The 15,857-nt window shown below is 43.3% G+C and overlaps 1 protein-coding gene across 1 annotated transcript in view; it reads left to right on the forward strand.

Moving 5' to 3' along the window:
- The window catches only part of LOC147678426 (uncharacterized), a 41,370-nt gene extending 28,843 nt beyond the window's left edge, over window positions 1-12,527 (forward strand). The window contains exons 3-5 of the mRNA XM_086946577.1: window positions 8,237-8,384; window positions 8,478-8,520; window positions 11,424-12,527. Of these exons, the coding sequence (XP_086802703.1) occupies window positions 8,237-8,384; window positions 8,478-8,520; window positions 11,424-11,630 (398 nt within the window). The 3' untranslated portion in view covers window positions 11,631-12,527. The remainder of the gene's footprint in view (window positions 1-8,236; window positions 8,385-8,477; window positions 8,521-11,423) is intronic.
- The last annotated feature ends 3,330 nt before the right edge of the window (window positions 12,528-15,857 follow it).

Here is a 15,857-nt window from a genome sequence, read left to right on the forward strand (position 1 = left end):
AAAGACAAATATTTCACGAATGGGTTGAGGGCGGTCACTTTGGAGAGGTGGAGATTAGATGCTTCTGATTTCCAGCAAAGAGCCGCTCCACATCAACCACCAGGACCATCGGGCGATCTGCTTGACCCTCAAAGCCTCCCTGCGTCCATCCAAGGGAGGCTAGTACAGGTTCTCATGAGCAACACTAATGCCATGTGATAATGCCACAAGCTGGGTAGGGTGGTGTTCTTGGCCCTATCCCATGATCCTCTAGCTTCTGCAGGTACTCAAGCAACAGAAAGTCTTCCTGTTTGCCAACCACAGGTCAGGGTCCATGAAAGCCAGAGTGACAAACTGAGCAGGTGTCTGGCTGATCATGAGTGGCTTCTTCTTCCTGAGGCATTGCAGGACATCTTCAAACACGGGGGTAACCCTGGCAAGGATAAGTTGGCACCGTCCAGAACGTGCAGTGTCAGCTTGAGTGGAAGGAGGGGTTCCTGTATGCTTTCTTGCCGATACATTCTCTGTCTATGATTCTGAAGAAGATCAATAAAGACCAGACCCAAGTCCTATGATTGCACTGGCGTGGGCAAGTAGCTGTGGCTCCTAGAGCTTCAGAGAGTGACCAGGCTTCTGCTTCGGGAGGACCTCCTGTCCACAAGCAGAGCAGAGCCCTGCAACAAAATCTCCACAATGTACAACTCCATGTTTGGAGGTTGAGCCAGGGCAGTTGAATGCATGTGACTTACCGACTGAGATGGTGGATGTTGTCCTTGAAGCCAGATGCTCTTTCGCAGAGCGCATAAACGCGGGACGATTGGACCCGTTTATTGCCTGGTGTGGTGCCTGAGCCACCGATCCCTAAAAGGCATATATTCCGATGTTCTTTTGATTGGTTTGTCCTTGGACCAGCAAGGCCCTGCAGTGAGCACAGTTAACGGTTACCTATCATCCCCATTGGTCTTTCTTTGTTTATGGGCCCAGCCTTACTTGTTTGAGTCACCAGTTGATGAGTTTCATTAAATGTTTGATACATGCTTCCTCTCAAGCCATTTGCCATGCCCAAGTGGGACCTTAGCATGCTCTTGACATTTCTTAAACCCCTACCCTTTGAGCCTATGCATAGCTGCTCCTTTATGCTCTTGATGGTGAAACTGGTGTTCCTAATTACTCTGAGCTTCAGGAACTGTTGCTACAGTCGTCCCAACACTGCCTTCTTTCTAGACAAGTTGGTGTTGATGACCCAGGCTGCGTTCTTCCCTAAGATTGTGGTGCCATTCCATGATGGCCAATCTATCACATTGTCAGCTTTCTACTCCATTTCATGTCTCAACAAGGATGAGAGGCTGCATCACATTGAAACAGGAGAGTGCTGAGTTCTTACTTCGCTTTGCAACTGGATTCAAGCTAGCCTGGCTGATGAGGGTTGTTAGCCCGAAACCGGTCCCAGGATGCTTGTTTCAAGGCTAGTGAAGACATGGCTTGGCAGTTCGGGCTGGACTGTTTCCATGAGGCACAGGGTCATGACTGATTTGCATATGGCTGGGTCTGAAGTGGGGTGGCGAAGTGAGCTAAAGAACGATGATGGATTCAACCCAGATCTGTGACTGCGGGTGAGTGTCTGAAGAGTTTCAATGCTCCGTCCACCATATCCTTGTGTTTGCTGAGTTCTTACTTCGACCAGATGAAAGCTCCCCAGGTATGCAACCAGTTTTTAGTCATTTTCTCAGGTGCAAAAAGGCAAGAGCAGTGCAAAAGAACACCCTGTCAAGGTGGATAGTTCTCTGCATTAGAATCTGCTAAGCATTGGCAAAAAAAACACCCCGTGGTACTGAGAGCCCATTCCATCAAGGCAAGGCTGCTACAATGGCATTGGTACTAAGAGTGAGTGTTCTCGATACGTACTAGACTGTGATGTTCACAAAGCACCGCTGCCTTAACAGGTAGGTCTCATGAGAAGGTCCTTTTCTCACCCTTTTAGTCCTGCAGGGCATTTTAGGCTAAGCCCGCTCCCCAGACCCTTCGCCTCTAGGAGGTACTGGTCTGTTATGTATGTGAAAGGTGAGGCATCTGCAGTTATAAGTATCCATCAGAAGAACACGACACTGGCATTCTGTAAAGCTCTATCTGGCAGATACCCTAACCACTGATTCCTCACTATCATCCCACCTCCTCATTCAGTGGAGCGGCTTCTTTAACATCTAAAATAGTATCAAGGTAGAGACTGGCACATTGTTTCAAATGGTCGTTTTGTGCTCATTGTCTGTGGGCATGGAAAAGTGAAGAGACCAGAAACCAGTGCTTAATTAGAGCCGGTGGTTTCTGGTGCTCGGCATCAGCACTTAATTGTCAACACTGATGCTTGTAACATTCTGCCACAAGGTGGCACTGTCTGGCTAATGTAAAGATGACCACAACAACAGTTATGTATTAATTCAACATGCATTACAAATCAATTTTACCTGCCGCCCAAGCCATTTTTATAACTTTGGGCGCCTGAAATAGTCCACATTGTCACACTTGTAGGAGTGTGATGGTTAGTAGTTTTGTTATTATTATTGGCAGCACTAGGAATAGTGTTACAAAGGAAAGTACTTGTTATACTCCCCCCTTAAACCTGCACCCATTAGGAGCCCTAAACCGTAAAAAGCCTGCTACACACATACACATATACAATATTATAATAAATAAAAATGTGTGTATGTGTGTATGCATGTAGCACATTGGTGATTGCCACTGTCTAGTTACGGTTCAGCCACACTTTCGTTTAAAAAGGCATTTTTGATTTGTGTATAACTTTTGACCTCGGGTACAGAATAGCACAAAATTATTAATTGATCAACTCAGTCAACTAATGTTTGGCAGGGGGTGAAAAAGTGTAACATTTCCCATTTTATCAGCTAAATTAGATCGCAAAAACATCAGAACAGATTACACCAACCTGGCATGAAAGTAAAACTTTGCTCAGAAACTCGTCCAGTAGTTTTTGATATATTTGTATTTAAAATATGTGCCGGGCAGGATTTAAAGGGTTGACACCCTTGAATATATTCATGAAACCTCATTGTCAATCAAATTTAAACATTTTTTTACATAATGTGATTGGCAGGAAGTACTCAGAACCACTGTTCCTTAATGTCATTTGTTGTCCTTAAATCTCTATAATTAGTTAAATAAATACCTACAATTTCCGTAGTTTTGCTGTCCTATATTTATAAATAGACACTAAACCCGATTCCACTGATGAAATATGGACAAGCAATATTGGAATGTGTGATGGAGAACTGAAAACATTTTGCATTGCATATTTCATGCTAAGAGTGTGGTATTAAATATAAATATATAAACTCTTTGAGGTTGGGATGAATGATGGACCTAATTTTACGCGGTGGCAATGCCGAGATTAACAATATGAGAGGGATGGAATAACTGCCACAAAGATTATACTTCTCTAGTCTGTGACTCTTCCTGTTTGTGGTATGATGATTAATAGCAGAAACTACGGTGATGTGGCTGCAAGCAAAGCCACTGTTGAGTAATAAAATCTTTTTTGAGACAGATTCAAATAGGTTGTGTATCCTGTTTTTGCTCGAAAAGACCTTATCAGAAATTGTAGTGGCATTAACCCCTTCGATGTGGCCGCGATTCCCCTGGTGTGCTGTAAACAACACGAACAGGGGCGGGCCGTGACGAACCCCAGCCGTCATCAGTACACGAGCACCGTAGTGCATGACGGCTGGGGTTCGTCATCAGCATGGAAGGGGATAATGTGTATTATAAACAGAATCTTCGATGAACAGTGAGTTTGACATTGATATAGGTTGTATACTTTGCTGATAACAGGGACCATTTATGCCCAAGTATATATTGAATCTTTGTGAATAATGTAACCTGATCGATTCAGAAGAATTAAATAATGTATTTAAAATACAAGTGATGGATCTATGTTTCAAAGACATACCTGGCCTGGTATAGGAACAGTACAATTAGAACTCAATAAATGTGACCAAGAAGCATGTGATAGTAAAGAGCTTGAGCCGCATTAGGAGCGCATGTTGACGGTCTAGTTGTTTTTAACATGGAGGCCATTAAGGCAATTTTAGAAATGGTTGTATTTCCAGAATTCAGAGACCTGGTAGAAGGCAGCTTTGCCAAACCTTTTGGTTGTTTTTGAACATCACCAAATTAATCATTTTGCACTTTATACTGCTGTGAGTACCACCTGTCCTTCATAGGAAGCCTTGGAGGGATATATTGGGAATATATATTTCCCATATTTTTATTTATACCTATTGTTCAATATTTATTAACTATTTGTAAAATTTTAAATTAAATAAACTTAAGACTAAATTAATATTAATAAATAAAACGTAATTGATCAGTAAGCTTAGAAATGTATTAAATTAAATTTAGATTTCTTTAAAAAATACACATATCATTATGCATGCACTTTTGGAGTTTTGAAATACCGTAATTATCTTTTAAGAGTGTGAAATAAATAAATTTTTCGCACAGCAAGCTGTGGGGTGCTGCCTATTTTCTTGTACCCTAACAGGAATATATATAGATTTATACATTGGGGTTACTGTTTGAGGGGAGTAACACAATACTCAAGCAGCAACCACAATCCTTGTCCAGGTGTCACAAGCAACCACACATCAACCTGTGCTTAACCCTCTGGTAGCTTGGCACAAAAGCAGACAGGCTTTACTTGAAGGCAATGGGTAACGTATATATGCAGCACTTCAAACTCCAATAAAAGGAAAAGCAACACAACAAAAATCCCACACCATGTTAGAAAAATGGTGTAAAATGTCATAAATAATTTAATACCAAAATGTCCAAAATCCAATAAAGTAGATCCAGAGTTTTGCAACTTAAAAGATATAAGTCAAAATAGTGCCATAGTGCACAAAGCACCAACAGTTGATATCTGGTCCTGCCGGACTGGGTCAAAGTCACAAGCAAAAGTTCAAGCCTATTGTGATGGAGCATGGGCCTGCTAAGGGGACCCAGTTAGGACCGCTAAACATGAGTAACATAAATCGTGGAGGGCAGCAGGACAGCACAGCAGAGTAGCAGTCCTTCTTGCAGCTGGCCCCCTCTTCCTCAAACCATCTCATAGGACCTTGACCAATGATCTTGAAGGGCCCTGTGCTCAACGGGCTCCCATCACCTACATCTCCTAGCCAGGATGACACTAGGTCAGAGTGGCCCTCTGGTCATTGCTTTGCTTCATCACTTCCTGGTCAGCTTCTAAGTTCTCAGAAGCCTTCTTCCAGAACTTCTGCATTTGGTTGCAGAGGAATAGCATGAAGTTAACCACATCCCGAAGGGGCTTCCTGGGAGCTTGCTCCCACCCCTGTTTCACCAAACCAAGAGGTTCACTTAGCGGCGGACCATAGAGGAGTTCAACAGGGCTGAAGCCTACTCCTTTCGGTGGTACCTCTTTGTATGCAAAGAGTAGTCAGGGCAAGAGGACTCCCCTCATTGACTCTGGCAGGCCAATAATCATACCCATAAGGGTTTGGGGATAGTAAGGTGTGGAGAACTTGTAGATTACCCCCAAAACAAAAGTTTAAAGTAACGTTATAGTTAAGTGATTGTGTCTGTGACAAAATAATGTTTTGAAGTAAAAAAACACAGACATTTACCAGTTATAGTTAGCAGAGCTAACTGTAACTTGTGCCCCGCCATGCACTGCTTTGGACCTCACATATTACATTACTCATGACATGTTCTATGACATCATTTATGATATCACAGGTGACATCTCAAATGGCATCACTGCTGACATCCTCCAAAGAGTGCGTTTTTTAAATGTTATTTTTTATTTAACAGAGTTGTTTATAGCGCAAACTTGACCCGAATGGGGTATCAGAGCGCTTAGCACCTGTTGCATTACATGAGGACATATTCATTCTTGTTACGCACAGGGAGTTTAAGTGATTTGCCAGAATCACAGGATGTTCAGCGTCATTGCTGAGACTCTAACTCAGTTCCCCAGATTCGAGGTCGACCGCCCTAACCGTTAGGCCAACTCCTCTTCTCTCCTCCTCTCCTCTGTTAATTTGTTTTATAGTTTACATATTTGCAGGTAATGACCATATTACTTGTCTACCTAATTTTGTGCAGCCTGTGTTCAGCTAATGGGTGTAAGTGTATATTAATGCATCTTAGGTTTGTAGAGGTATTGAACGTGTTATAAAACTTTGTATTGAAGAGTAACTCTATGTGTAAGTGACAGTTGACGACTTGTGCTCATTACGTTCCACACAAGTTTTTTGGTACTGCGAAAATGTTTCCAACAGGGCAAAGATTCTACTTGCAGCATACTAAGTATTGTAAGCAGCCTTGAGTTATTAGAATGACAACTGCTACATAACATGGAAGACTGTGTATCAGGTACTAACCTATGTAGATATGCTTGTTTTGCTTCAGAGAATTGGTTATCTTTAAAGGTTTCACGCAGTATGACGGCTGCCAGTAGTATGATCTTTAGCACCTGGAGAACTTGATTATTTTAAGCAAAAAGTCTCTCTTTGGACACGTTTTGAAGAGTTTACTCTGCTCTGAGTAGATACTTTTTAATACTCTGTGGTGTATTTCTCATGACAGTTTCACTGTCTGCAAACAGTGTGGTACAGAGTAAACTGTCTCCATAACGTAAACACTGTTTATAGTGCCCACTTTTCTACTGATATCCACTTAATTTCTCACTGTACGTTAACAGCTGTCCATAGTAGGGCATTAGCTATGTAACAGGCCTTGAATATCTAGAGGAACTCGGTTTGCTCTGAACAATTGTACACAGATTGAACACTGTGTACAGTAGGAGTTACCCTTTTATCTGGGGTTGTTAGTTAATATGAACAGGGCTACTCGTCAAGTGTACAACATCGGGTCAGTGTTGCACGTAACACATGCTTGCTGCACAAGCGAGTTGTATCTGTGATGGCATTAATGATGCTTCATACTATTATTAGCTATTTTGTACTTCATTTTAGGCCTCTAAGGCCATTCTAGTATATAGAGTAATGTGCACAAAAAGAGCTTGTATGAAGTTATCAGTGATGTCATTTGAGATGTCATCAGTGATATCATAAATGATGTCATAGAACATGTTAGGAGTAATGTAATATGTGAGGTCATAAGCAATGCATGGCGGTGGCGCAAGTTATAGTTAGCTAACTGTTGAATTTCTGTGTTTTTTTAGTTTAAAACATTAATGTTGTCTCTTACATAGTCACCTAACTATAATGTTACTCCAACTTATTTTTTTCAGTGACTTTCTAAGTTGTTTTTTAAACGAAACTAGGGAGCATATTACCAACAACTAGCGATAATTTTTGTCTCTAACTTGTTTAGAGACAAAAATTATCGCCGCACATCGGCGATTTTTATCGCAGATAAACCTTGCTATTAGCAAGGTTTATCGCAAATGCGATAAAAAACGGCCGCAATGCATGAATATCGCTGAAAAGTCTGCGATATTCATGCATCATCGAGCAAATGCTCTTAGCCATGTTATCCACCTCCCATTGGATAACATGGCTAAGAACTGCTCAGGGCAGGTGTTAGCTTTTGGAGATATTCCCGCTTAGCGCGAATATCTCCAAAAGTTGGTAATAGGAGATAGCGATGTTAGCGACTGTTTTCAGTCTCTAACATCTTGGCACGCCCACTTTGCATCTCATTAGTGATAAATATCACTGACATGCAAAGTGGGGCCCAAGATGGTCGCTATCTCCTACTAGCTGTCGCTAACTGGTGTTAGCGGCAGCTAGGTAATAGGGAGATAATTTTATCTCCGCTTTTTTGGATTTTAAAGCCAAAAAAGCGGAGATAAACCCCCTTGATAATATGCCCCTAGATTTTTTATCACAACTAACTATAACTCTGAAAGTTTTTTTTTACGTAAAGTAATATTTTATTACCATATGTAAAGCCAACTCCCCCGCCATGCACAGCTGAAGAAAAACTCATCGGCAGAACACTCCATCCCTCTCTGCCGAGAGCACTTGGTTGCTTTTTTAAGCAGGAGCAACTGAAAAAGGGCAAGTTGGGGATAGGGTGACATAAAATTATCATGTTGTGAGTTCTGTTTATCAGTATATGTACCTTGTGTTTTGATGTAGATCTCTTGGCTGCGACTCCCTCCTAGAATGGTCTGCACCATCCCTTCCTGTCCCTTAGATGAATTTGTGTTGAGGGTGCAGGGAGTTATGGCTCATCGTGTGTGGTTTGTCTCCTGCAGAGAGTGCCCTGGCTCAGTGTGCTATCGCTGATGGGTGGTATGGCTGCAGCTCTCTGAGGACCAAGTATCTTGTGACGCTGCTGGTTGTGGCTGGCCTCCTGGTTGGAATATTCATCCTTCTCTGTTGCATCCACAATATGAGACACCGGTAGGAAGAAACCGCCATCCGCCTTAGCTGTATCCTGCTGGGATTGTCCACCAGGATGAGCAAACACTAATCAATGTTATGTTTCCTCTCTAGAAAATCTGTGCAGTTTACACACAACGAGGGACGAAGTGCTGAGGTAAGCCCTGTTCCTAAGGACAAGAAACTAGGAGTCCTTGTTACCAGCAGTATTAACCCCTCTGCTGCCTGTGCACAGGAGCACAGCCCCTCTCTACTCGCCTCTGCTCCAACCTCTCTCTCTCTATTTTCCCTCCATCCTCTTCTCCCTCTTCGCTTTTCTTCTCTCGTGCCTGATTCACTCCTCTTCCCCCTCCCTTTGTCTCTTCTTCTCTGCTTCCTAACTTTCCCCTGCCAGCCCTCGGCTCCTCTCAACACCCTCATTCTTTATTCCTTGCAGTCTTTTTTTCTCTTTATGTTACCTTTTATATTCTCTCTCTCTTTACCTTTCTCCACTTACTCCTCTATCTGTCACTCCTTTCCGTGCGCTCCTTCTCTGACCCTGTTCCTTGCAGTTCCACATCGGCTCTTTTTCTTCTTGTTTCCAGCCTCTCTTCTCCCTTTGTATCATATTCTATCTTGAGCAATCACACTTGTCAAATGGAATCCTCTTGCTGTTCCACAGCATCTTTAATTTTTCCACCTAGAATTTCATCAATCTCAAATTCATTTACGACCGCCCCTTTTGCTTTTTCTGACAGAAAACAAAGGTCCTGATTTGACGGATATTCCAAATATGATGGATATTCCGCCCGCTGAAGTATAAATCCCATTATGTCCTATGGGATTTCTATTTCGACAGACGGGATATCTTTCACCGGTGTGAGAGAGTAACCCGTCCGCCAAGTTCTAAATCATACCCATAGTGTTTTTATTTACTGGACTTTAACCCTTTCGATGCTCATGACGGAACGGTTCCGTCATGAGCATCGGTTGGGCTGTGCTCATGACGGAACCGTTCCGTCATGACCACACCCATTAACATTGGTCCCCAGCACCGGCGGTAAATCGTGGCAGCACGGATGAGGTTAAAACGATTCTAGTCCACACACAGACATGAGATTGCAATTGCACGGACACTTCCTGTGGACCTTATGTTCCCTTATTTAATTGAGACCTGCAACTATGATGGTCGTGTCCCTCTTAACCATGGTAATGCTCTTCGCATGACTATCACCAGCTCCTCACTGCTGTGAAGTGTATTATGAAAGGCAATGCACTGTGACCACATCACTCAGCCTTGACAGCCTTCACCGCCCCTGGAAGCTTGTGTCTCCCTCATGGTGGGCTCCATACCTTACAGGTAATTACGAGAGGTGGTCCTTGACTGGCTGCCAGAAACGGGTACTGTGCAGTCGCACCCTTGATTTTTTTAATTGACATTTTATGCTTCTTGAAAACACCAAGAATAAAATAATAAATGAAACACAGAGGCCTCAGTCACTTTGGAAAACATGATCCACTTCCTGTCCTGTCACTTCTACCCTTTGGCCTTGCAGCGCAGTGTCCTATATATATTTACTAATACTCTATTTGAAATGCTACAATGATCCAATACTAAGACTACCTCCACTTTGCCTATCGAGTACTCATGTAGAGATTTTGGGCCCGATGTAGGTAATCCCAGATTACCGATTCTTAAATACCGAATCATACCGATTCGGTATTTAAGAACTGGCAATCGGGATGCAGGTAATTTTACCCAATTAATTACTGAATCGGTATGATTCGGTAATTAATGAATCAGTATTTACCGATTCTGTAATTGCCATTGATTCCTATGGGCCTTGAGGCCCATAGGAATCAATGTCAATTACTGAATCGGTAAATACCGATTCGGTAAAATTACCGAATTTGCAAGGGGGACAGGGTGTCACTTTGACACCCTGTTGCACCCCTGATTCTGGCTTGTGTGCCATGTGGCACACATACATGCCCTTAGGGCATGTATCTATGCCACATGGCACAGGTGTACATGCACAGATGTGCATGTACACAGGAATTCGTTATTTACCATGACATAGTATGACATGGTAAATAACAAATTCTTAAGGGCCGGTGGCACTGTTTTCAGTGCCACCTACATCACAAATTTGAGATTCGGTAAATTTACCGATTCGGTAATTTACAGAATCGGTAAATTTACAGACTCTGTAAATATACCGAATCGGTAAATTTAAGGCCCCCTACATCTCAATCACCAAATACCGGTCGGTAACGGCCGAAATCGGCCGTTACCGACCGGTATTTGGTGACCTACATCTGGCCCTTAACGTCTGTTCTCCTCAAGAGGGACAAATGCATCACTGGTGAACATAAGGTGCACAAAGTGAATGTATTCTCAAGAGCAAACAACTTTCCAAACCTTCTGCAGTTGTGCAAAACATTGTTTTGTGTATGTTAACGTTTAACAGTTAATTGAAATACACACCAAAGACACTTATTGACCCAACTTTATTTAAAAAAAATCCCCTCCTAATAAAAATATCACTGTAAGTAAGGACTCTGTAGAAGCTCATATTCTGTTTAAAGTATAATGAATTTATCCAGTGTGGAAACTCGTTTGGAGAAAGATCAAGAATAGGTTTGTCATAATATTGAACCCCACCAATTTATGGGGAACTCTACATGCATATACTTCCTAAGACTGTAGAGAATAACTTTCATAAATGTCACTAAAGCCACATACGACAACATAAAGTGTTAAAGTGAAGTGAGAGAGAAGGTTTTGGTGCTTGTTCTTCAAGACAACATCTTGAAGCAAATAATAAAGTCCTGCAATAGCTTGCATTGTCATCTTTGTTTTGTGCCATTGTGGCGCTGACGTATCACTGTGCGCTGTGAAGTCACTTCTAGAGAAGCAGAAGGAAGGGTCTAGGAGAGAGGTAGTTAAATACATCAGGGGTAAAACTATTGCAAAGTATTTCAAAGGGAATCCAAGATCTTAAGTAAGACATTATACTTCTCAAGTTATTATAGTTCAAAATTGATAACTTACAAATTCTTTGTGATTTGTTTTTTCAGGGCACGGCGATGTCTCTTGAGGTACAACATCCTGCGAAGAGGTCACTTCCAGACACTCCTTTCTCAGCCTTCTACGTGATGATCAACCTAGATTATTTCACTAACCTCTTCAAAGCCAGGGTCGGTCGCTCTCATGCCAGCCACTCCTCGGTGTCCTCACAGACAGCTGAATTTGTGACCATGGAGAACACGTTGTATTCAGGATGATGTATCCTAGCCTTGGAGCTCTTAGTGGGAGATTCACAAACACCAGAAGCAACACTGATCTCAGAGGACCCTTTCAAAGATCTTGTAAATTTAACACTTCACTTGAGGATGGTGAATGATAGTCTTCTTCTGAAGCAACTCACAGGATTTTCCTGCCGCCTATATTTGTCTCCGCGAGGGATGCGGACTTACCTTTCTATAAAGGGCAGCGATTTCAAGCTCGCTTTCCTGGTTATGCTGCCTGTTGTATTGAATGTGGGGTAGGAGTTGTTATGGAGTAAATAAGTAGACAGCCTCAGTCTTGTCAATGTCAAGGCAGCCTATAAGATATTGATGCCATATTTCCCCAACATGCTTTCCATGGCATTCCATTTTGGTGAAATTGTTAATAAATATGTCAAACGTCTAAGAAATCCGTACATTAATCCGCAGTGACAGAAAACCAGTGACTAAAACTTAGGCTCTCTGTAAGAGTTGATTGACGAAACTGTCCACTTCCAAACAGTTCGTGATGCCACAGTGGGACCTTAACTTGCTATTGACACTTGTTATATGGGTGCCATTCGAGGATTTGCATAGTTGCTCTTTGCGTCTCTTGACCCTGAAACTTTCTTCTTCAATGCGATTATGTCAGCTCCATCAAATGAGTGAACTGCAGGCCCTTTCAATGCAACTGTCTTTACCACCGTCTTTGCGTACGTATTGGTGCTGAGAACTCTGCGGTCAATCCCGAGCAAGGAATGGACCAAGGATGTGCTATAGGAGGAGCTCGGCCATAGATATGAATCCCAAATAAACATTATGAACACTTTTCACACTTTGTTGATCCTGTATTACTGAATTTATCAAGTATGTTTCTGATGGCTCACAGTTGCGAAATGAATGTATATATGCTGCAAAAGTGTCTTGTTATGTACTACTTGACCAACACATGGCAAATTTGCTCTACTATGTACTACATGACATGGTGATGACCTTATTATTGTACTTTATAAGCAGATTGTTATTTATCCAGCAAAAATCGAGACCCTTTAAGAATTTAAGAGCAATGGCAGTTTTATACAGTAATAACAAAAGAGCACTGTAGCAGAAAAGTCTAGAGCAACCTATTCTAAAAGGTAAAATGGGTCACATATGCTAAACTGACTTTTTTTTAACACTTTTCAACAATTCCCAAAGAGATTCTTGGCAGGTTTAATCCTTATGTGGGGGTGGAGATCTCTGTCAGGAGTGTGAAGAACTTCAGTTTCAAATCCCTCTCATGGGGTGCTACTTGGGTGTGCAAAGTGTGGTTTGCCTTGGATGTCTGGGAACACCCAAAAGGGTGGAAAGTAATCTTTCCAAGGCTTGATTTACCTTGGAAGTTTGGGAACACCCGCAGACATGCATGTTCTGATGGGTACATCTAACTGTTAGACTCCCCACTGTTAGAATATCCCCCAGGCACCAAACTGGATCTGGAGATTTTTTCTGCAGTGTACTTGCATGCTGATATATGGCACTGCATTGGCTCTTTATAGACCTGGAAGTGACTGAGAGCTGCATAGATGTTCAGCTTTGCACACTGAGTTCAGTTCCTTTCTTTCCTCCCCGTATAACGCAGAACCGGTGCATCACTCCCATCTTTTTCAATCATCCATATTTCCAGATTTTCAAACAGTGTGCTACAGTGTGTGTCCACTACAAATACTGCTGGCTTTAAGGTTTGCTTAGCTTTCTTCATACAGATGTTGGTCATCAACTACCACGAGGTGTGTCTTTGGTGCCTGGGCTCCAGTCATGACTCCAAATTACAGTGCGCCTTAATGCACCCAAATGCTAAGTAAGGTAAGTCAAAGCCCAAAATGCCAGAACAGGAAAGTAAAGTGGGACTTGATACCATCCTGTCACTCTGGTTCCCACAGACCTTGCCGATTTCCACTGCACTGAAGCCATTGCTGACACCATCGGCACACAATGGTGACCCTCCTATTAGACCCTGAACCAATGTTGCCCGAGCTTGCCCAAAGTCATGCTACAAAATAACTAAAGCGCAACCATTGGTCATCCCACTTAACTTGAACCCCTCACCTCTACTGTGACACCACTACTATGAGCACAGGCTTCACTTTATTTTTGGCTCTGACCTTAATCTTATACCATAGCAGGGTGCAGCCCAGGATACTGATGACGATGGGAAGCGAGATGGCTTGCTCCACTCTCATTATACTGATAAAGTCTTGGTGAGGTTAATCCGTGTGGGGCCTAGTGCCACAGGAGCGAGCAGAGGAGGGATTCAGTGGTGTAAAAAATTTGTAGGGTATTCGATGGGTGGTGTTTTGTAGTGCATAGAGCATGCTGGGCAGTGTCATCATTTTGACCATTGCTGCTCTCCCAAGATGGAGTGCTCTCCAGCGTCGACTATCGGTTTTGAATCACTCAAGGATAGGCACCCAATTTAATCGATGAAATAGAAGGGGGTCCATAGTTACACGGATGCCCAAATATTTGAAATGCTCTGTGGATATGGGGAGACAGAGGCCTCTAGGAAGTGTCGGCATGGGGCCAGTTATCAAATGCATGAGGGATTTGTCCCAGTTTACCGTACAACCGGAGTACTGACCAAATATTCATAACATATTGGTTAAGCTGGTGATCGCCGCAGTGGGTTTGTCATGTAGAAGAGAATATCATCTGCATATAGGGATATGCCCTCTTCCCAAGACTCTCCCCGGGGAATGCCCCTTATAAGCGGGTCCTGACGGACCAAAGCCCCCAGAAGCTCCAAGGCGAGGGCAAATATCAATGGGGAGAGTGGGCACTCCTGTCTATTCCTCTTCCCAGAGTGAAACTGCGGAATACTGTGCTATTGACTTTAACTTGGGCTATCGGGTCTCTGTATGCTAGGTGCATCTAGCCTAGAAACTTGGGCCCATACTCCATGTGTTCAAGCACTCCACACATATAGGGCCATTCTAGAGTGTCAAATGCCATTGAGGCATCCATGGATACCACCATAGTGAAAACCTTGTCGTTTCTGGAGCCCGCCATGACCCCATATAGCCTGCGCTGGTTAAGACACATTCCACTGTTCAGCATGAAGCCGGATTGGTCTGGGTGTATTAGGGAGGTGACAACTAGTCAGAGTCTATTTGCGAGGAGCTTGGCAGTGACTTTGATCTCCACATTAAGGAGGGAAATGGGGCGGTATGAGCTGCAGCGCTCTGGCAGCTTTCCTGGCTTGCGTACTATGACAATTGTTGCCACTCATTGTTTCTCGGGAAGAACGTGTTTCTTCCTAGCTTCTCTCCACATCTTGAGCATCTGGGAAGCCAGTTTAGAAGAAAGGCGCTTGCAGAGTTCAACAGGGAGCCCATTGGGTCCCATCGCCTTGCCAGAGCTCAATGCTCGCAACGCCTGCTCTTCTTCGGGCAGCTCAATGTCCGCGTTGTTCCTTCGTGACTGTGGGGATTTTGATGTCTCTTAAAAAGTCACTAATCTCAGTGGGCGACCAGTTTGTACTGGGGGAGTAGAGCTGCTCATAGTATTTTGCAAACGTTCCTGCTGTGCCCTCAGGGTCTGAATGGGACTCGCCCAATTTGTTGGTGATGTGCAAAACCCATCCCCTAGTTTGATCTCTCTTTTCAAGCTAAGCAAGTTGTTGTTTGCCTGTTTTGTTACCCACATTGTACAGGCATAGATGGGGTAGGGTGTAGGATATTCTAGCTCTATTTTCCAGTAGGTCTCAGTACTCTTTTTGCTTAAGGTGGAGGGTGTTTAGACTGTCCTCATCTACGGCCTGGTGTCCCGGCCTCTCTAATTTTCTAATTTTGCTCTCCAATGTGTGCAGTTGTGTTTGGTGTTCACGTTTTTATCCCCACTATTGCAAAATATGCTCGGCTCCGGATGACCGTCTTGTAGGCCTCCCAGAGAGTGAGGTAGGAGGCCACCGATCCCTCGTTAAGTTTGAAGTAGGAGTTTGTGGCTTGGGTCAGGTCACTGTCAAATTTGGCATTGTGCAGGTGCCAGGGGTTTATGAGTTGTGGGCAGCGGGAGTGTGGGCATGACCCCATATCGCCAGCCACACCGGGGAGTGCTCTGAGATCCCCCTGGCCAGGTGCCCAACTTCAGCCACCCTGGCCAGGTGGGCAGATTGAGTAAATATATCATCTAATCTGGGGAGGCTTTGATGGAGCCCTAAGAGGAAGGTGTATTGGTGCTCCGTCGGGTGGCGAGATCGCCTAATAT

Source organism: Lissotriton vulgaris, chromosome 12 (assembly GCF_964263255.1).
Source record: "Lissotriton vulgaris chromosome 12, aLisVul1.2, whole genome shotgun sequence".
NCBI classification, from domain to species: Eukaryota; Metazoa; Chordata; class Amphibia; order Caudata; family Salamandridae; genus Lissotriton; species Lissotriton vulgaris.